Source organism: Micromys minutus (genome assembly GCF_963924665.1).
Source record: "Micromys minutus genome assembly, chromosome: 23".
NCBI lineage: Eukaryota > Metazoa > Chordata > Mammalia > Rodentia > Muridae > Micromys > Micromys minutus.
The window spans coordinates 9,614,919-9,637,505 of NC_137958.1; the positions used below are offsets into that span (position 1 = coordinate 9,614,919).

At 45.5% G+C, this 22,587-nt stretch overlaps 1 protein-coding gene across 1 annotated transcript in view; it reads right to left on the reverse strand.

Annotated features, from left to right (window-relative positions):
* The window catches only part of ACTR3B (actin related protein 3B), an 86,243-nt gene that overhangs the window by 15,040 nt on the left and 48,616 nt on the right, over positions 1-22,587 (reverse strand). The window contains exons 4-9 of the mRNA XM_080936469.1: positions 22,396-22,506; positions 11,270-11,365; positions 8,824-8,931; positions 3,993-4,136; positions 1,970-2,143; positions 1,236-1,328 (exon numbers count right to left, since the gene is read on the reverse strand). Of these exons, the coding sequence (XP_080792595.1) occupies positions 1,236-1,328; positions 1,970-2,143; positions 3,993-4,136; positions 8,824-8,931; positions 11,270-11,365; positions 22,396-22,506 (726 nt within the window). The remainder of the gene's footprint in view (positions 1-1,235; positions 1,329-1,969; positions 2,144-3,992; positions 4,137-8,823; positions 8,932-11,269; positions 11,366-22,395; positions 22,507-22,587) is intronic.

A 22,587-nucleotide genomic window follows, 5' to 3' on the forward strand; every position in this document is an offset into this window, starting at 1 on the left:
ACAAACACAGCTCACGGACACTTGCTGCTGTCACAAACTGCATGTCCAGTCAAGCTCAAGCCCCTAGAAACCCACAGTGGAGGAGTGGTTATCCTAGAGTAACCTAGGATATCCTAGGGTATCCTAGGTAACAAAAATTCAATCTGGAATTATGTACGTTTATGATTGCCTGGTTAGTCTCAGCACAAGACTAATGAAGACCAGGAAATACTATACAAAGAATCCAGCAAACAGAGGGTTAAGGCCAATGACTACAAGAGTAGAGTCAACCTAGACTGCATAGCATCATTGTGTAAATTATATATATATGGAAATGCAAGTAACTATTAACCCCTACACTATATTCAAATGAGTCACATGACAGAGGCTGCTCTCTCATCACAGACCTTCCACGGGAATAGAACTGATTTGGGAATAGAGCTGATTCTCCCTGTTCTTCCAAAGGGTATGTAGTATCTAGTATAGAATGGGGAAGCGGTTAATATATTGTGATTATTATAACAGAGAAAGCACCTTTCTCCGTTTAAAATGCAGACGCCTATGTATAATGTGAGATCATGAAGTTGAGTCAAAGGCCTGATGCTCACATGCGCATGTTAGGTGGGGAGGAAGGCTTCATGCATGCATGCACACGTGAGCTGAGGATGAAGAAATGATTTCTGCTCTTGCTAACTATCTGTCAGCCATATTTCCTTTCATGTAACAATGACTAGATTTCTCATTTCAAGTTTTACAGTTCCAGACAATCAAAGAATTTTGGAAAAAAAAAATACTCTACATGCATATTTGCTGTCACTGCCATGCCAACATCAGTACTGACCCTAAATACCCACCAAAGAAAAAGACCAGTTCCCAGAGGACCTGAACAGGGAAAACCTTCCTCTTTCAGTTAGTGCGTATGACTCAGACCATCCAGTCTGACAGCCAAGACAAAAGGACAGCTCATGCCAAGCATGGAGACACAGGGTTAGAAACCCCAGTGCTAGGGATGGGAAGACAGGAAAGTCACCTGCCTGCACTCGAGCAGAGTGGAGGGGAATGGAGAAGAAGAGAGTTTTAAAGTCCCTTTGCTGACATATTCCCAGCATTCCACTCCTCCCGAGTCAAAGTTCTCAGTTGCACACTACTGGACTGCACCCTGGGAGCAAAGCGGTGATGAGGGACATGCTTCATGAGCAGCTACAGGCCTTTAATGTGGGAAAGAAGTCAAAGTACCTTACCCAAGAAGCTTATACCTTATACAGTGGCCGGCGCACATCTATGGGACAGTTCTGTATGACTTCATCAACAACATCGGAGATGGACTCCACAAAGTCCGGGTTGGCAAACTAAATTTTATACAAATATGAAAGAAATGTTATACATTTTCTCAAATAACACAAACTATTTACAAACAAAAACTTAAGACTTCATTTCTACTTTTAGTTATGAGTGTGGGTGTGTCTGCGTGTGGATTTGAGCATGAGTTCAATGTCCACAGAGACCAGAAGAGACCAGCATACCCCCTGGAGCTGTAGTGTCTGGGTGCAGTGCCCACAGACACCAGAAGAGAGCAGCACACCCCCTGGAGCGGGAGTCTCAGATAGCTGTGAGTCAGTTCATCAGCTAGGCATTCACTAGTTTTACAAGGACAGTCATAAAATACTCAGCCTTAATCCCATGCACACCATCCTTGAGATTAGTGACTGTTTTATTACCACAGGCCCCTTAAGATCAGTTTCCAATCCGTTTTCTTCTATTGCTCTTCAGAGATCTTCCTCATCTCCAGGACAACCCCAACCTTAACTGTTAAAGCAGGTAAGTCTATTGTAAGGCACACCAGGCAGCCACACTGCACCGGGAACCATCATGTGACACCATCAACTTGCTACTTGCTCACTGGGCCCCTTTACTGAGAACTGCTCCTGGTGCACACTAGGGGGCAGCATCGCTCCACATACACTTTTCTCAGTCCACTCAGACGGCTTACCTCAGGGTGAAAGAATATTTCTGGTCCCAGGAACCTTTCATAACCAACATCTATAATGAACTTCTTCTGGTTGATTGCATTGATCCCTGTGTACTGTTTGATCCACTTCCGGGGATCCACGTCATACTTAGCAAATTCTCTGACAATATCAGGGCAAATGTAACAGTACTTCTCCTGTGTGCACACAAAAAGATATGGCCAAGTATTGATAAGTGCCTGTGTCTCTGCCCTCTGACGAATACACCAGAACCCACATCTTACAGACACTTCTGAAGTCATCTCTCCCTACACTGTAACTCTTGTGTGGCTGGACCATCGAGTGTGTGTCCTGCTGTCTTTCAGCTCAAACATGGCTACACTGACCAGGTAAGTCTGTTTTCTATGCATCACTATCATGTTCTCCCTAATTTTGCTGCCACACTGTCTAAAAAACATCAGCTCCTTGTCTCCAGCCGGGCTTCCCGTAACCCCTCAGGCTGCACCTCACTATTGCCTAAGTGTCTGGATCAACAAACTAAGCTTGGCCCATTCGAGAATGCAGAAGCCAACTGCATCTGTGTGTGTGTGTGTGTGTGTGTGTGTGTGTGTGTGTGTGTGTGTGTGTGTGTGTGTCTCGCCTAAGGGAGTACTATCTATCTGTTAAATGTCTGCTTGATGCTCTGTACATGAGAATGTACCTGCTGGTCAGATATTCTAAGTCACTTGACCAACACAGTCGATGGGATACTTAGGTCTATCTCAGAGACAACCTAGCAGAGAACCAGACACCAGGCAACTGAAAGAAGCAAATGCCATCATTAAGTTGGCAGATACTGTGGAACAAGAGCAGAAGCAGGCAGGAGGGTGGGGCTGCCAATAGATGGCGCCCACTGAGGAAGAGAAAACAAAGGCTTGGGGGGAAACCTTGGGAACCTTTTAGTCTACTTTTAGTCTACAAAGAAAGCCTGGGGACACCTTTGCAAACCTCTCCCCACCATGAAAGGACCAGCTCTTCCTTTGCTTGAGTTCTTTGAGTCTCCCCAAGGCCAGAAAGCCCAGGCCCACAGGCAGGGACAGGTGACACTCTTTCTGTAGGAGCCAGCCCTCTATCTGCCCCATCTCCAAAGGATTGTTCTCCACTAGTATCAGCCAAAATTCAGAAAGCTTGTCTCATGCTTCTTGCATTCAATCAGCCTCCAGAGATGCTTGGCTGAGAGGAGACAGCAGGAGAGCTCCCCCTCTACCCTGCAGCTCAGAACCAGAGCTGTGTGAGGCCACATGCCACACCCCACTCAGACTCTTCCCCAGATCCAAACAAAATCCTTCCTCCTCTTGCTATACGATAACCAGCCTTAACACTCTGGAATCTTTTTGCATTTTGATTTTTTTCAAATGTGCTTTGGTTTTGCTACCTGAGAAGAAAAATTCCTTTTAAAGATCCGTAACAGCCAGGCACACACCAATACAAAGACGGGTGAGGTCAAGTGGACGCTCCTGACAATGACCTCAGAGCCACTTTGTTCTTGTGCTGGGTTCAAACTTTCCTGTCACTGTCCTGCCGTGTAAGTGAGGTCTGGAGACATGCAGGAGGATTGTTTAAGGACTTCGAGATTTAGCCTGCTGGGGTTCTCAGGCGTATTCTCAGGACACGAGGCAGGCCACTGGATTCCTGACAGCCACTGCTGCTGCGACTCACCTCCTGATTCTAAACAGAATCGAGGAGGGCGACGTAGCAGCAGCACGGAACTAATTGAAGGTTTTGTTTAATTAGGCGCCAATTAAATGATGCTCTATTCCACACACAGGTGGCTCAACACCAGCTATCACGTGCCTTCTGTGTAGGAGAGCACATTGAGCCGCAAGTCCTCAGCACACTGAACTCAATGGCAAAACAATCAAGGCCCATGCTCACGGGGGGGGGGGGGGGGGGGGGGGGAATGACGGGAAGGGCTCAGGAAGGGGGAGGGGCAATGGCGATGAAGGGAATGTACAAGCACCATTTCTCTCTCACCCCCAAACCAGCCAGGTTCCCTTCTGTTTTTACCTTAATGGCTTTTGCAGTCTCCAGTGATTGCTCAGGAGGGATTCCCACCTCCCTCTCCCTTAGCAGCTGTTGTATGAAATACGTAATATCTCTACCTGCAATTGGGATGTGCTTGATGCAGCTTCCAATTACATAACCTTCTGCCTGGAGAGAAAGAGGAGGCAGAACAGCCATGTCAAAAACCACAGTCCAGACCCCATGCCCTCGGAGGTCCCCAGAAGCCCTTCCCAGGTACCCGCCTTTCTGAGCACTGAAGTAGCATTTAACAGTTCCCACTTGTGAGGTTCTGTATCTAAGGCCTTTTTAAATGACTGCATCTGCAGTTCCATTAATATTTAAACTCTAAATGGCTCCAATAGCCTGAATCTCCATAAGCAACCAAAATGTTTCCATTAGGACCACAAGGGAAACGGCACAGTAAAGCTGCCACTGCCTGAGAGAAGAGTTAAGGTGGCAGTTGGAGTGCGGCAATGCTTCCCTCTCACCAGACAGAGCAGGTCTGCCTGCGTGCATCAGTAAGCCAGAGGTAAAGCCCCTCCTAGTTAGCAACTGCAGAAAAGCACAGAGGACTGTGATCCCCAAAAGCCTGGATCCAAACCCTGGGCCCCAGGATGCCCACCTCCATCCCTGGCGTGGAACAAATACCCTGAGGGCATTTGTTGTGTCTCTGGAAGGAAACCCTGCCTTCAGACGTGCACTTTAATGGCAGAGGGTGTTTCTTGAACACTTACTGAAAGTGATTCAGAGGAGCTACCCAACTGGTACCAGCTGAAGATCAGTACAACTTAGGACCTGGATTCTCCCTGATGCCATCCTGAGCTACTAGAGGCATGTCTGTGAGGGGCCTGTGGGAGTCCACAATAACTCTGCTATCAACTAGCAGGGCTAATGCCCACAGTGATGGGCCCAAAGTCCCCTCGCTGACCTTCTATGGGTACAGCAGCTACACGGCTGGCCACTCATCCAGCTTTTCTGTGAAGACTCAGGTGTGGGGGGCACTGGTCATCGGTTTTACACTCTAGCACTTTATGGTTTCTGGGCCACAGGTTCCAGGGCAAAGAGAGGACATGAAGATGAACCACAGCTCTATGCTGCACATGTGTTTGTGTGTGTGTGTGTGTGTGTGTGTGTGTGTGTGTGTGTACTACATCCATCAGCACAGGCAGAGAGCCATGCTAAGCTCCAAGGACCACCTCCCCAAGTCCTCCGTGGGCTTCTCTCCCAAGCCCCTAACTTCTAGACAAAACATTGGGCTTTTCTGTATTGTGCAACTACTTGTAAAATATGTTTGAAGATAAAAGGATGTGCAAGTGATTAAAGCATTAGCGTCTAAGACCTGGACTCTTCCCAATCACTCCATAAGCCCCACATACACCATTTTCCTAAAACAAGCATCCAGTAGGGGTCTTCAGCGTGCCGCACACCCAGTAGCAGGACAGTCACCACCATGTCACTTTAGATCACGCAGCACGGTTTTAGGTAATTATTTTTCATAGAATGTTTGACCATAATAGAAAAGGTTTCAGTTAGAATGAATGTGAATAATACAACTTTAGTATTATTTATACTGTTAGAACAATAAACTAGACATAGAATACTCTCTCTGTGTGTGTGTGTGTGTTTATGTGTGTGTGTGTTGTGTTGTGTGGCATGTGTGTTAACCAAAGCTTATAAAAGGTTATGTAGTTAATAATGTGATTGTCTAGATGGGTTTATGGGTAATTTTGTTCTCTTATTGTTTATTACTTTACCCAAATTTTCAGTAAAACATTAATTTTCCTAAGTGGGAGAAGAACCTAAAGTAATGCACAGTGAAAATTACAAAAATCCTTTCTCTCTAGACCTAGGGTCTATGTGAAATGTCTTCACTTCCTACCATACATCTGATGAGTGACCCTTGACCCTGGGCAAAAGTGAACATGTGATGGAAGAGCCTCTGCCGCCCTCGCCCGCAGTGTGGAGATGATGGGAACCAATGCGGGCAGACGTGGGACCAGCACCGAGAGCTGAGGTCTGCTCTTCAAGAGAGCACGTCAGAGAGAAGCCCGAGGCCAGAATGTCGTCACCTCCTCCAGCAATTCCAGTAAGAGCCAGCATCTGAGACCACTCTGAAGGGTCTACTCCTCCATGAAGGACGCGGGCAGGGGTACGAGGGTTCCAGACCATCAAGTCTTTCACGGCTTTAGCTCTCAGCAGACACAAACCAGCAAGAAAGAAAGTTCACTGTTTTGCTTGGCTCTGGTCAAGTTGAGTCTTATCTTTGATGTTTGTTTGGTATATGCACTCATGCACATGAAGGCAGAAGGTGTTCCATGCTGTGGAGCTGGTTGTCACCTCACGTATCCCAGGCTGGCCCTAAGCTCAGTACAGAGCCAAGGATGGCCTTTCTCTTCTGAACCTCCTGCCTTCGCCTTTCAAATGCTGGCACTACAGGCTTGTGCCACCCCACTCAATTTTGGACTTCTTAATACTCTTATTTGCATTTTTTAATTATATTTAGGAAACTGGAGAAATGGCTCAGCAGCTAAGATCATGTATCTTGCAGCAGACAGAGCTCTGTGGACAGCACTGACGTGGGACAGCAGACAACTCCAGCTCCAGGGGTTCTAATGCCTCCAGCCTCGGAAGACTCTGTACTTACATGCACAAGCCCATACAGACACACACACACAATCACATAACTTTTAATTATTTTTCAAAACTTATTTAAGGACTGCTACAATAGCTTAGCAGATAAAGGTCCTTGGCCTGAGGACTCACATGATAGAGAGAACTGACTCCCACAAGATCATATGACGACTAATATGATCGTGGCATGCACTCCCATGTACACACATAACACACACACACACAATTTTTCAAAAGCAAAAAACATTCAAATTTTTTAAATTTGAATTATAGTGATATTTCTGGTTTGGTTTCTTTAAAAAACACAGAAATATGTGTGACTTGCTTCCAACTGACCACAGCTGACTATGATTTGCCTTGTGCTCTAGCATGGGAGTGGTTTTGTCAGCTACAAATAGTTTCTGTGACTGTGTGATGTCTGGGATTCTGGGAATTTTTCAGATAGTATAAAAATAAATGCTAGAACCTAAGATACAAAGTTGGTAGTTGGTGGTCATTCGGGGGGTTGACTGTGGTTTGTTAGTAGTCATGTTCAAAGAAGAAACAAGAAAAAATTTAATTAGAAAATTCCTCTCCCTCTCTCTCCTCCCTTCCTCTCTCCTCCCCTCTCTCCCTTTCTCCCTCTCCTTTTCCCTCTCCTTCTCCCTCCCTCCCTCCCTCTCTCCTCCATCCTCCATCCCCTCTCTCCTCCCTTCCTCTCTCCTCCCCTCTCTCTCCTCCCTCCCTCCCTCTCTCCCTCTTTCCTTTCCCTTTCTCTCTCTCCTCCCCTCCCTCTCTTCTTCTCTTCACCCTTATCTCCTCCTTTATCTCCTCTCTACTAATAAGGATGAAAACAGAGGAATGAAGGGTGGGAAAAAGAAGAACCCACAAAGCAGCAAAAGCAAGTTAACTTCATATATTTTATGTGTGTGTTTATAACTGCAGTTAACATAAATAACCATGGTTAGCACTGTAACTATGGTTACCAAGGAAACCTGAAGGAGAATGATCAGGAATGACTGACTTTCTACTGACACTAGTTGATCTTTTTAAAAAATAATAATAATTCCTTTACATAATCCCTTGGACCAAAAGAAAGACATGAATGGCTCCTGCAGTTGGAGTTAGAAGTGACTCCCCTGGTGACTTAAAACCCAGAGGTGGTATAGTAAGGATTCCTATAATCAAGTGTGAACTCCCCCTCCCTTGTAGCTCTTTAATTCATTCACAGGCAAGAGCAAGTTCTCCAAAGCCCCGGATGATCAGAGCCTTTCACTGGGCATGCCCTAACCTTGACGTTGATATCCAGAATGGTGTCTAAGTGCAGCAGCTCAAAATGATGAGTCTCAGTTAGGATTTCATTGCTGTAAAGACACCATGACCATAGCAACTCTTATAAAGGAAACATTTCAGTGGGGCTGGATTACAGTTCAGAGGTTTAGTCCAGTATTATCATGGTGGGAAGCATGGCAGCAGGCAGGCAGACATGGTGCTGGAGAAGGAGCTGAGAGTTCTACATCTGAATCCTCAGGCAGCAGGAATAAATAGCCACATAGGTCTGGCTCGAGCATCTGAAACCTCAAAGCCCACCCCAAGTGGTGCACTTCCTCCAATAAGGCCACACCTCCTAGCAGTGCCACTCCTTATGGGCCATTTTCATTCAAGCCACCACAATGAGCCAGGGCCCTGATGTGACAGTCGTGGGAATACAGCAGAAGCCTGTCAAGAACAGCATGTGACTACAGAATTTGCTCCACATTTCAAGACCACCAAAGGCACAAACACAGCCACCTCTCAAATTCTTTCTCACCTTCCTGGACTCTAAATTACCATTGCCAAGTACGGCATGGTGGTACATACTTTTAACCCCAGCACTTGAGAGGCAGAGGCAGATAGATGTCTGCCAGTTCTCAACAGAAAGGGGGGAGGGGGAGAGAGGGGGAGGGGAAGAGGGGGGAGGGAGAGGAAGAGAAAGAAGGAGGGACAGAAAGAGAGAGAGAAGGAGGAATAAAGAGGGGAGAGAGGGGTGGAAGGAGAGATAGAGGGCCAGCAGGAGAGAAGGAAGAAAGGAAGGAAGGTCCCATTGTCCCATTGCTGTTTCTACTATAACACATAGAAGATGGCATGTCACCTGGAGGAGGCTGAGCTTTGTTTTGCCTTGTTTGGGATCTTCTCTTACCCCAGATCAGGTTAGCTGAGAGTAAAATAAGAACCCAGTGCTTACCACCGGGATAACATGGGTGACGCCGTCTCCGCTGTCTATGACTATCCCCGTCAGTGTGCGTTCACCAACTTGCCGGGATGTCCAAGAGGCCGCCAGAGCCAGCACTGCCTAGAGAGAAGCATTGAAGAAAGGCACAGCACCCAGGAAGATGAGCGGCCATTGCTCAGCAGGTATCAGATTCTGCAGTAAACTCTTTCTTACTTAATAAATCTGAGAAACTTCCCTTTCCCAACCCCATGTCTCCCAAATTACAATTCTCATTAGCCAACTGGCAGGCCAGCTTTCACTTCAAATGAAGGAGTCAAGTTTTTAGCTTGACCTATACAGCTTTCCACACAAGGTCAGTGAAATGGACCCCCACTGCTAAATCATTAGATTTAACTTCTAATCTGCTGACAGTCCAAGTGCAACCACAAACACTGCAAGGTAAGACACATGGAGCGTTTGTTTGGGAGTTTATCTGTGGTTGAAGAAAAGGTCTCACATAACCCAGGCTCACTGTATAGCCAAGAATGGCCTTGAACTCCTGACCTTTCTGCCTCCAACTCCAGAGTACTATGAATTCAGATGTGCACCACCATACCCAGCTTATGCAGGGCTTGGAATCAAGCCCAGGGTTTGTGCTGGGCAAGCCGTCTACCGAGTGAGCTACATCCCCAGGCCACACGGAGCCCTTCTCTAACAGATGAGCCCCACCCTCATCCAGAAAGTCTCCTCAGGCAGGTGCACAACAGCCCAGTGGTTCTCAGGCAGAAGTAACTCTCACAGAACAGCCATTTCTGCTACCTTTGCTCAGTCACGATTGTCAGAGGAGAGGAGGCTGGGAGGGGCTGCTGCCCCATGCTCTGCAGTGCACAGGACATGCTACAGCAAAGAACTGTCCAGCCCAAAGTCAGGCCAAGATGGAACACAGGAATTAAACTTTTAAGAAGCTCAGGATTGTATGCAGTGTAACACTTGACTCATCCTGGGCAGCCTATCAAAGACCTCCTCAGCATTAATATTAATTTTCTGAATTTATATGCAGCTAAAGACATTTTGGTTTTGCAAAATGCTGAACTAACATTTTGGCCAGATACCAAATTATTAGGCTGTCCTTCCCGTCACAGAGACTCTAGGTATGGCATGTGGATCATCTTAAGAATCATTAGTCTGTGTGGGACACGGAGGAACACACCTGTCATCACAGACCTCAGAGAGGTTGAGACAGGAGGATCACCCTGAGTTTGAGGCCAATGTGGGCTATAGAGTAAGATCCTGTCTAAATAATAAGTTCAGTGTTTCTGAGCACCTTCCTATTCTATGCACCATGTGTGTCCTGGGAGAGAAGGGAATTAATCGATTTCAGCCAGGCAGTGTTGTGCACACTTTTAATGCTACCGAGGCAGACCGATCTCCATGAGTTTGAGGCCAGCTCAGTCTACCGAGTGAGTTCAAGGTCAGCCATGGTCACACAGAGAAAGCTTGTCTTAAAAAACAAAAACAAAAACAAAAACAAAAAAAAAAAAACAAGAGAAAAAACAATAATTATAGATCTCTTCTGTGGGGATGGTTGAAGCTGCTGTTGTGTTAACAGGCACTGTGAGTGAACACGAGGAGACAATAGTACAACACCTCCAAAATGCACTTCCCTATGGGACTCTTCTCTCTTAGAAGGAACTAATATTAGGCAGGAAATTTTGGGGAAAGATGCATCTCAGTTACTCCTCAAAACTCCAACCAACTTCTTCGTATACAGCTACTAAAGCAACAATAAAACTGTAAGCCAAGAGAAAGCTTCAAGACCAGTTCTGGAAGCTCTTGTGGACCAGGCCTCTCCCAAGACAGAGTGCAGCCCAAACAAGGCTTCCCCCAAGCCAGAGTGCAGCCCAAACAAGGCTTCCCCCCAAGCCAGAGTGCAGCCTAACCCTAGGCTTCCCCCAAGGCATTTACTTTGTTTTGACTCAGTGTGTGTTTGCTTGTTGTGTTTTTGAGACAGGATCTCACTCTGTAACTCAGACTTGCCCCAGAACACAAATATTCCGAGGGCTGGCCTCCTGCACTGCCCTCCCAGGTGATGGGTTCGAGTCTTGAGCCACCCTTCCCAGGTTACCTGTTTTCCAATGGGTTTTATGATTCATTTCATTTTCACTATTGTTGGCTTTGTTTTGTTTTTTTCTTACACTTACAGTGAACCAAAGAAAGTGTGAGAAGGAAAAAAAAAAAAAGAAGACAGACAGAGAGGCAGACAGACAAAAAGACATCTACATCTCTAACTTGTCACCCAAATAAAAACACATGAGACTGCACAGGAACACTGTAGAGTCAGACCAGTTTTATTTCAGTGGTAGTTATGAGTGTGTAGCTGGGCTGAGCACAGATTGCTGCTTCTCACAGTCAGAATCACAAATCAACAGTGTGGATATTATTATTATTATTATATTATTACTATTAGCATTATCATTACCTGTACTGCAATGTAGAGTCCTGGTACATTAAATGATTCGAACATGATTTCTGCAAGGTACTCTCTGTTTTCTGGTGTGTTCAGTGGAGGTTCTGTCTGTAGGAGAAAATCATCTACATCAGAGTTATAAAAAGGCTAGCCCACAGGTACATCAGCCAGGGTATTCTAGAACTCCCCAGTGTGAAGATGGGCTTCACTGAGGGGGACTAGCTAAGGCACCTTACTGTGGGTCTTCAAAGCTTTGACAGGGCAGAGTGAAGGCAGTGTGGCATTTCTGCTCTCACGACTCGCCCAAGGTTCAAAGTTCAACAAGTCACAGAAAAGTAGAGCTCCTTCATCTACATTACAGTCACCCTGATGGAGGACACCAAAGGCAACGGAATGCAGCCAAGACTCAGGACAGTAGACCCAGTGCCTGGGCCAGAGACAGCTGAGCTCTCCAAAGAAGCAAAGGTCAGGCAGAAGCTGCCTACCACCTGGCGCTCACAGCAGTGGTGGCAGGTTCAGCCCACCTCATTCCAGGATGGCTGCCATGTTCCCCAGGCATGTTCCTCCAAGCCCACACTCACACATGAGCTGAAAGCAAATGCTAACAGTCGATATTATGTAAAAATGCTAAAACAGAGAGAAAAGTAATTGAAACATATGAACACGCGCACGCACACACACAGGAAGCAGCCAACAATACTCCAAACCTGAAATTCTGGGCACCAACCTGATGTCACAGTGACCTTACAAGATCTTGTCAGTCAACACACAGGTACACTAAAAACACAGTATAAAATGTCCTTAGGCTGTGTGTGTGTGTGTGTGTGTGTGTGTGTGTGTGTGTGTGTGTGTGTGTGTATACAGATCTTTATGAAGCATTTAGACCTAACCCCACGGTATCTCATTATGTATGTTCAAGTGTTCCAACATTCGAAAGCTTCTGAGTAAGCGACAGTGGTTGTGTACCTTGCCTGACACAGAAAAAAGCAGAGAATCTTGAAAGACTCTCAGCAAGTCTGGAAGCCTTTTAAAAACAGTAACTACCATCAAATAGGACAGAAATCGCCAGTCAGCAGAGAAATTAAAACAAGGGGCTGTGTCCTTTCAAAATGATAAAGTTTACATCTACATCTAATCTACATCTTGGACTCATGCAAACTACAAAAACAAACGGAAATCTTCTGGGCCTTCTGTCAAGAAGTCCACATGATCCCCTAAAATCCAGGAATTAAAGCCCTGTACCCACAACCCTGCCCTCCCCCTTCCTCTATCCTACTGTCTGCCTCGTTCCCTCCTTTCTTCCTTACACACATTAGCACAGGGAAGATAGCACAGCTGCAAGAAGGCAGCATGGAAGGCCCAGAACAGGGCCCTTGCCATGAGCCATCCCAGACATCTGCAGGCTCCAAAAGTAAGAAAAGCACATGTCCCTTGTTTGAGCCACTTTGTGGTGTTGTCAGGGCCGCAGAGCACACACTAACACTTCAAGCAGGAAAATAAAGCCTCTGGTTTCAGTATGATTACTTTAACTCTGTGGTGCACACAGCCAACACAGTCTCCATGACAGGAAGAACAGCCCAATACTTTGGTATCTGGCCACAATGTCAATCTAACGTTTTGCAAAACCAAAATGTCTTCAACTGTGTGTAAACTCAGAAAATTAATATTAATGCTGAGAAGGCCTTTTATATGCTGCTCAGGGTGAGGTAAGCAATAGACTGTATACAATCACAACATAGCTACTGCTCGAGAATCCCAAATTAAATCCTAATGATCTTTAAATAAAGAATGCTCAGAGAAAGCCTTCTTGCTGAGAACCAGCTTTCATAGTATAAGAAGGTACTACATAAGCTTCCAAAGGAGGTTAGCAATTAGTCCTACTTGGCTGTGATGCTTGTGAGCCACAGTAATGACCAGCCCTTTAATACAGTCCTAAACGATAGTACTCAGACTTGCTGGTAACCAACAGCTCTCCAACTGGACCTAAGGTTTTCTAAACACCCTGGTATTGACCACCTAGCCAACCTGCCTGGGCCAGAGAGATCACGGATCTTAGAGGAGAACCTACTAATACCGCTTTACTAGACCAGCATAACTCCCAAAGGCATTCTAAATACTTATTCTTATACCCATAGGTAAGTGCAAATCTCGTCTGTGGCAGCTGGTCTTGTGCCAATTTGACACACATGCTAGAGTTATCTGAAAGAAAGAAGTCTTAATGGAGAAAAGGCCTCCATGAGATCCAACTGTAAGGCATCTGATCAATTAGTGATCAGTGGGGGAGGGTCCATCATATTGTGGGTGGTACCATCTCTGCGTTGGTGGTCCTGGGTTCTGTAAGAAAGCAGGCTGAGCAAACCTAAGGAAGCAAGCCAGTAAGCAGCACCCCTCCATGGCTCTGCATCAAATCCTGCCTCCAGGTTCCTGCCCACCTTGAATTCCTGTCCTGACTCCCCTCAATGATGAATAGCGCTGTGAAATAAACCCTTTCCTCCCCAACTTGCTTTTTGGTCATGATGTTTCATCGAAGCAATAGAAACCCTAACTAAGACATCAAGCCCTCTCTCATTTGAAGCTTGTTTTTGTAGGTGACAGAGACTACCACAGAAAACCACAACTGGTCAAAATAAAAACAATGCCAGGTCGTGAGGTGCTCAGCTGCAAAAATGCACCTGCATCCTAAGACTCGGGCAACACTGAAGAGGGGATAGAAAGATTCTAAGAGCCAGGGGTCCAGGAAGTCTGCTTTGAAACTACAAGGCAGCCTCCAGAAATGGCAGGGAAGCTTCTCACCCATGGTACTGAAACAAAACCAACAACACCAATACATATGCCGATGTGGAAGGCCATGATGCTCTACCCCTGACTGGTTATACCATACCATGTGGTCATACCTAAAATCCTGTACATAAAAGCAGCACTAAATGGACTCAGCAGGTTAAACTTACATATCTATGGCTTTATGTGTGTAATGATAATAATAATAATAGCAGAGGTAATGAATTGAGACAGTGAAGGAGTACATTGAAGGGGTTAGAGCAAGAGAACTCAGGATGGGTTCGAGGGAGAAAAGGAAGGGAGGAAAATGATATATTCTAATTAAAATGTAATTATTTTATGTATGTGAGTACACTGTCTCTGTCTTCAAAGAGTCAGTGCTCTTAACCACTGAGCCATCTCTCCAGCCCAAAATGTGCATTAAGAAAGAAAAGAATGCTCTATACATAGACTAAAATGGTACATAGAGCTGGGCATCGTGGCACACACTCAGGAACATAGGCACACACATCCAAGAGTTTGACAGCAGCCTGGTATACATAGGGAGTTCCAGGCAGAGCAGGACCCTGCTTCAAACAACAAGCAGCTTGTATACCTGTCTCCACAAAGATTATACTGCTTCTCAAGGATCATGAACTGGAGCCAATGTCTGAAAACGAAAGGAGTAGGAGACAGACAGGCATCAGGCGACACAATCATATAGCAGTTATGGTAACAGCCATGGAACTGGTGGTTCCTGTGAGAAATGGCTCCCGTAGGCTCACGTATTTGAGCACATGGACCATAGGTAATGCTTTTGGCTTTTAGGAAATGTGGATTTGCTAAAGGAAATATGTCACGGGGAGTGGACTTTGAGGTTTTCTACCCTCACTTCACTTCCTGTTCGCTCTCTCGGCTTCCTGTCTGTAACTGAAGAGGTGACCCCTCAGCTTCCTGCGGCTGTCACCATGCCTGGGGCTTGCTGAATGTCTCCCAACCATAGAGCAGCTCTTTGGAACCTTGAGCCAAAACAAACTCTCTTCCTTACACTGCCTTCGGCCACAGTGTTTTATCACAGAAACAGAAAATTAAAATAGAGCAAGGGCCACCAAGATGGCTCAGTACATGAACGTGCTTGCCACCAAACCTGACAATCTAAGTTCAGGCCCCAGAGCCCACAGGGAAGAAAGAAGGCACTGACTCCCACAAGCTGTCTCCTGACCTCCACAGAAGCACACACACAGCATTCACACACAAACACAAAAATAGATACATTAGCAAGAAAATGGAATGAGAGCTGTATATAAAATACAAAAGGATGGGTTGAAAGACTGAGCGAAAGAGCTAGAGAGACGGCTCAGCGGTTAAGAGCACTGAATGATCTCTAAGAGGTCCTGAGTTCAATTCCCAGCAACCATATGGTGGCTCACAACCATCTGTAATGGGATCCAATGCCCTCTTCTGGTATGTCTGAAGACAGCTACAGTGTACTCATATAAATAAAATAAGTAAATATATATATATATATATATATATATATATATATATATATATATAGAGAGAGAGAGAGAGAGAGAGAGAGAGAGAGATCTATTAAATGTTACATTCTGGTCCCTCCCTTCCTCTCCCCTGTAATAACAGTGGGAGCTTACACACCTGGGTATGACTGGACCAGGTCCCACACAAACCCCACATAGCAATGCAACCTCCTTAGCTATAGACTAAACTCAGATAGAAGCAAACCCACCATGGAGCTGGAGCAGACACAACACGGCCATGACGCTCTGGCCCATGGGGTCCCTGATGTGTAACATTCACAGTGGGCGGAACACAGCACAAAGCATGGAGCAGCTGCACTCCAACTGCTCTCCTCAGACCTATGAATTACCTTATTCCAATTCCAATACCTATTACTCTGGGGGGGGGGGTACATATTAGCACTGTGTGGCCATTACTTGTTAGTCACTGATTGATCCTGGAAATAGCAACAGGCCAGACACAATGCATATCCTAGACTTCTTTGTGGGCAAGGATGACTGAGCAGGTAAGTTTTGGCCAATAAGATACAAATGCTGATTCCTAACAGTAAACCCTCCCTCTTCCTTCAGAATAAGGATATACCGGAAGCTACAGCAACCAACCTTGGAATAGTCAACATCAAGTACACTAGAGAAGAAAGATCCCCCAAGACACCAGAGAGCTGCCATTCCCAGCACCAACTGCTTACCATAGGCTTTTTAAAAGATTTATTTATTATACACATAATAAATATTACTATATTATTATATTATAAATATTAGATATTATATTATATATTATATATATTATTAATATACTTATATAATAAATATAAGTATTCTGTAGCTGTCTTCAAACACACCAGAAGAGGGCCTCAGATACCATTACAGATGGTGGTGAGCCACCATGTGGTTGCTGGTATTTGAACTCAGGACCTCTGGAAGAGCAGTCAGTGCTCTTAACCACTAAGCAATCTCTCCAGCCCACCATGGGCTTATTTAATTAAGAAAATTAAAACCCCTAACTTATTTGAACTACTATTTTTAGACACCTATTGCTGACTACACATCACAATTCACCATCTTTAAAGAGTTAAACTCTACTTCTACTTTAGGAAATATTTGCTATGTAGTCAGGGTCTCTTGGTTCTGGAATCAAAGTCAGTATGCCTGAAGCCATGCCCTCATAACCCATTTCCTCCTTGGCCTTCCAGTTCCTCTGTGTCTATCACCAAAGGCACACTTAATAAAACATTCCCCTGAAGTCATTGTTTTTAATAGCTGAGTAGTACTCCATTGTGTAAATGTACCACATTTTCTGTATCCATTCCTCTGTTGAAGGACATCTGGGGTCCTTCTGGCTATTATAAATAAGGCTGTTGTAAACATAGTGAAGCATGTGTCCTTATTATATGTTGGAGCATCTTTTGGGTATGTGGGGGGGGGGGGCTCGTGGCTCCACCCACAAATGTAGCAGAGGATGGCATTGTCTGGCATCAATAGGAGGAGAAACCCTTGGTCCTGTGAAGGCTGTGTAGGAGAAACCTTTGGTCCTGTGTTTCCCCAGTGTAGGGGAATGCCAGGGTGTTGAGGTTGGAGTGAACAGGTGAGGGGGAGCATCCTCATAAAAGCAAGGGTAGAGGGAATGGGAGAGGGGGGAACCAGAAAATGGGATAACATTTAAAATTTAAATACATAAACCATCCAATAAAAAAAAGTAAAACAAAAAATAAATTAATAAAATAAAACATGCCCAAACCATTACACAAGAGCAAAGTTTCCTTATTGTGTTAATATTGAAGCATGTGACTAGAGAACATCACATAAAGTTAAAGTGCATGGGCATTATAATCCATAGCAATCGTAAAACTATCACCTGGTGCTGATATAAGACAAAGAACCCATGAGTATTATGGAAAATAATCTGTATTTCTCCGTGGGCGAGAAAACTGATGCGCATACCGAGGTCTGTCCTCGAGCCCCTCCTTAACTGTAGTTAAAAAAGTTGTTGTTTGTTGTGGATTGTCTGGCTGCCATTTGTATTTTGATGTTAATGCCATTTCCCCAAGAAGGGCTGCCTAGTCACCTACTCAGGTGACTTCATCAGAACCTTCTTCCCATTTTAACTTGTAAAATAAAGGCGAGAGTTGTGGTTGGGCAGGGGAAGGGAAAGTGGAGAGAGAGGGTCAGAGGAGAAGAAGGGGGAAGAGGGGACAAAGAAGGGGACCAAGATGGAGCTCCAGAGGATGAGCTGGATCCAGGTGGACTTAATTGGCGTTAGGTAGCTATGAACATTTTAAGGATTCTATAGGTCTTTTCTCTCATATAGAAGGACAGTCTGTATCTGTGTCTACTGGATGTAATCTTACTGTGTAGAGGGTTTATGGATTGATAATTGAATATCTAAACCTGTATGAAAAGCTATCCCGCATTAGAGTCATGTTTGTGTCGGTAGGTGGAGGAAAGGAGACGCCAGGGCGGCCAGAGAAGGGAACCATGCAGAGAGTACGGCTTGGGGACCGAGTGACAGAGTCCGTGCGTGTGGCTCCATATAAGTGGCGCCCATGGAGTGAGACCTGGGGGGTGGGGATAAAGAGATAAGCCAGATTTCTATCTTAATATTTACTGCAACAGTGTTTTTTATTATTGGTGTTTGTGTGTGTGCTCATGAGCACAGGTACACAAGAGTCACATACACCAGTAAGGTCAGAGGACAGCCTTTGGGAATCATGTCTCTTCTTGCACTGCGGGTACAAACTCAGGGCCTCAAATTTACACAGAGTGCACATTTACCTGCTGAGCCGTCTCAACTGCCTAAGAAACGATTTTTAAAGTATAAAGAGTCAATGAAAAGGGAGCAGGGGAGGAGGCGACAACTGTCGGAAGCTGGAAGACAGGTGGGTCAGCACAGACCGAGTGGACCCATCAGCCCATCTCTCTCGGCGCTGACTGGGGAGGGCTTGTCTAAACATCACTCATGTGCTGCTGCTCAGTTTTATGTCAACTGGACACAAGCTAGGATTATCTAAAGGACAGAACCTCAATCTTAAAAATGCCTCCATTGAGAGTCAGCTGTAGCCTGTTATCTTAATGACCAACGGGGGAGGGCCCGGCCTATTGTGGTCCTGGGTTCTATAAGAAAGCAGGCTGATAAACCGGCCGTCTTCGGTAACCAGCCATAAAACCTTCAACCTTCCATTTGTCTGGCCTGGAGAGTGTTCAGGGATGGGGACCTAGAAGAACTGTCATCAGAGACCAGAGAGACTTCATCCAGCAACTGATGGGAGCGGAATGCCACGGTCAAGCAAGAGGCACAGTGTGGGGAGGCCTGTGGAGGAGGAGAAGGAAGAAATAGAAGAACCAGAGTGGCCAGGGGCACCACAAGAACACAGCCTACAGAATCAACTGACCAGGACTCATGAGGGTTTGCAGAGATCAGGGAGCCTAGAGAGGTCTGACCTAGGTCTCCTGCATACAGGTTATGCCTGTGCAGCTTGGTGTTCTTGTGGGATTCCTAACAGTGGGAGCAGGGGCCTGCCCCTGACTCTTATGCCTACCTGTGGGACCCTTTGCTTCCTGCTGGGTTGCTGCAGCCAACCTTGATGTGCTGGTATGTGTCTGGTCTTGTAGCTTGCTGTGGTGTTTGGTTGATGTACTCAGGAGGCCTAATCTTTCTGAGAGGAGGAGGAGGTGGGGTGGGCGTGGAGGGCAGGGAGCTGGGAGGGAGAAACTGGGGAGCGAAAAGGGAAGGGAAACTACAGTCAGGATGCAATGTATGAGAGAAGAATTCTTCTTTTAATTTTTTAAAGGAAACGATGGGAGGGAGGGAGAGAGGGGGAGAAAGCAAGCAAGCTGGCTGAGGAAGGCAGCACTCCTCCATGGTGTCTGCACCAGCTCCTGCCTCCAGGTTTCTGCCCTGGGTGAGTTCCTGTCCTGACTTTCTTCAATGATGGATCTGCTATGGGAACAAACTAAATAAACCCTTTCCTCCCCAACTTGTTTTTCAGTCATGGTGTACACTGATAAGACAATTAACAGTCCGAGGAATTTCAGAGCATGAAATACAAGTGTAAATTAGCATGGTGAGATCCATTTCTTTGTTTGCTAACCAAAAACCTAATTTAAGAAGAGGAAAGACAAGGAGAATCTGGGTGTGGTGGCATGTACCTGTAATCCCAGGCCTGGAGCTTGACAGCCAAGGGACCTGGGCTACTTGGTAAGTTTCAGAACAGTTAAGAGACTCATCCCCACCCCCACACACACAGTGGACAGCATTGAAACCCATGCCCAGGGCTGCAGGAGTGAGCGCACAGTCAGTGTTTGTCATCCTGGTCTCTCCACGCTCTATCACCAGCCTCAGCACACAGCTCCACCTCCTGCCTCCACACTGTGCCCCACCACACCCCCATCACAATGCTTTAGCTGGCCCCTTAACGTCACCATGATGGCTGGTGGTCTTGCTTGTTCTTTGTGAGTTATATTCATAAAGTCTGAAAGATCTCTTCTGAAGTTACAACTTGCTTTCCACTCAATACCACTGTGACAAGGCCAGTAGCATATGACAGAGAGCTCAACAGTTTGTGAGGCTGAGGTGGGCACTAGGAGCTTGGCGGGCACTAGGGGCGTGGTGGGCACTAAGGATATACCTAGGTGGCAGACTGCTTGCCATGCAAGCCTCAAGGCCTAAGGCTCAATTCTCAGAACAAAAAAAAGAAAAAAAAAAAAAAAAAAAAAAAAAAGCCCAAAACTCTGTAAAGCACAGTTCTGGCAAACATGGTGGAAATCTCCAGCTCAATAGAAGACCCTGTCTCAAAAATAAAGATGGAGAGCCAGCAAGGTGGCTCAGCACATGCCACAAAGACTAGAGCCCTGAGTCTTTACAATCTACATGGTAAAGGAGAAACGTGGTAAGCTGTTCTCCGCCCTTCGTGTGTACACCATAGCAAACACATACCCCCACACTACCACACAAAATCTGTAAGTGTGATTTTTTAATATAAAAATGAGGTGGGAGGGCTACAAAGTTATCTCAGCAGTTAGGATCTTACGGAGGATCTAGGTTTGGGTCCCAGCACAACTGTCTGACAGCTCACAATACCTCTGTCCCTAACTCCAGGGGATCCAGGGCCCTCTTCTGGCCTCTGTGGGCACCCACACGTATGTGGTACACATACACACACACACACACACACACACACACACAACACACATATACCTGAAAGAAACAAGAAATTCCCTCAACCATATTCAACACTTGCAGAATTCAAAGCGCAGTATGTGCAGTTTGATTTCTTTTTCTGTATTTTAGTAATGAATTTGAATATATTTAAAATTCACTACAGGTGCCAATTAGCAAATGATCTTTTCTAAGTTCACATAAAACACCACCTCCTATTTCTTCCTAGGAACTGATTGTTTTTCTGGTTTATATATATGCTAAACCAGAGAAGGGTGTGTATGTGTGAGAGATGGGGAGTGGGGTGGGAGAGGAGAGGAGGAGGATCAGAAGGAAATTAGAGGCAGGACAGAGGAAGAGACAAAAAAATCTGGGTGGCTTTCTGCTTGCTTGCTTGCTTCTTTCATTCTTTCTTAAGTGTCCTGTGGCATGTACCAGCACTTACTCCACAGGCCTTAGATCAGACGCCCTTTAGGCCAAGGCAGAGAAGAGCACAGTAACCTGAAGCAGGTAGAAGGAAGCTGCTGGCCCTAAAATCCTATCCCACAGGTAGTCAGTGATAAGCCAGTGTGCCAAGCCCAGCAGCTGGAGTTTCCTGGCTTCCTTTATTCAGTATAACCACTGTTGGAGTTCAGGAGAAGAAATACAGAGGTCTGTAAGACACATGCTACACCCGACAAGAACACTCTCAAAGACTCGCCTTGATAGACATTAGCTATGTAGATTCCATATATTAGCCTTGTAGTTACAACCTTCTAAACCAGACAACTCTAAAGAGTGTGTAGGAAAACACTGGAAATAATTATAACTGAATTTGGAACCATTTAACAATATACTTGCATAGAAAAGTCCAAAGCTATATCATGTGAGTTTAATATGCAGCTTATGCTGTATATAGTTTACAGAGTAAGCATTTTATACCTTAGACTACTTTTAATGTAAAAAGACTATTTCATGGAAGGAAACATTCTGTTAAATAGAACAATTACATCTCATAGATCCCAAGAGATATTTCTTCTCATTTCTCTATGCTGTTTTTGTTTGACAGGACACTTAAGTACCACAGTCAGAGTCCAAAACTCAGATCCCTCCTACAATAGGATCCAAACACTGCAAAATAGCACCCTGGCTGCAGTTTCTCTGCTATAACAGAAAGATAGTCACAGCATCCACTTACTTCTTAGGGACAAAGAGGACACCCAAGCTTCCCACCCAAACCTCCCTCCCTGGACCTTGTGCCGGAGGTTATAACACTCAGCCCTCCTCTCAATCTAAGAGACCCACAGACAGCTCAGGGACACTGGGCAAAATCACGGGAAGGCTTTTAAGAACAGTCTCTAGGCTGCAGGAAAAGTCTTCCCTTCGACTACTGAGCAGAAATACATGAAAACTCTGAAGTAACAGCTGTTCTGAGGCACCAGAGAGCCAACAGAAGAGGCCATGGTAAAAGACAGGTCGATCTCCAAGCTGTTGAACTGAGCAGCCCAAGGCTGCCAGGCTGAGCCTTCCTGATCTACAGGGTGCTAAGCTTTTTAGGTTCTGATATTTTTCTTGCGCTTTCTGGTATCTGCCCCTAAAAGCAGCCTGATTCATGCCAAAGTCCTTTAGGAGAACTTTGTGTTTAAAAAGAAAACTCCAAGTACTTTGGAATTCACGGGTATTTATTTCTCTTGGTTCCAACTACTCACCATTAAAAAATAATGGTCCTCAGGCTCAGCACGAAGATACTTAAAGACCACTTGTTCCATGAACCTTTCCATAAGATCCCAGTCTTCAACGATGCCATGTCGTATAGGCCACTGGAGCAAAAAGAACAGAAGCAACAGCTTCACCGCACAGGCACAAAGGAATGAAGGGGGCCAACAGAACGAAGGCCTCCT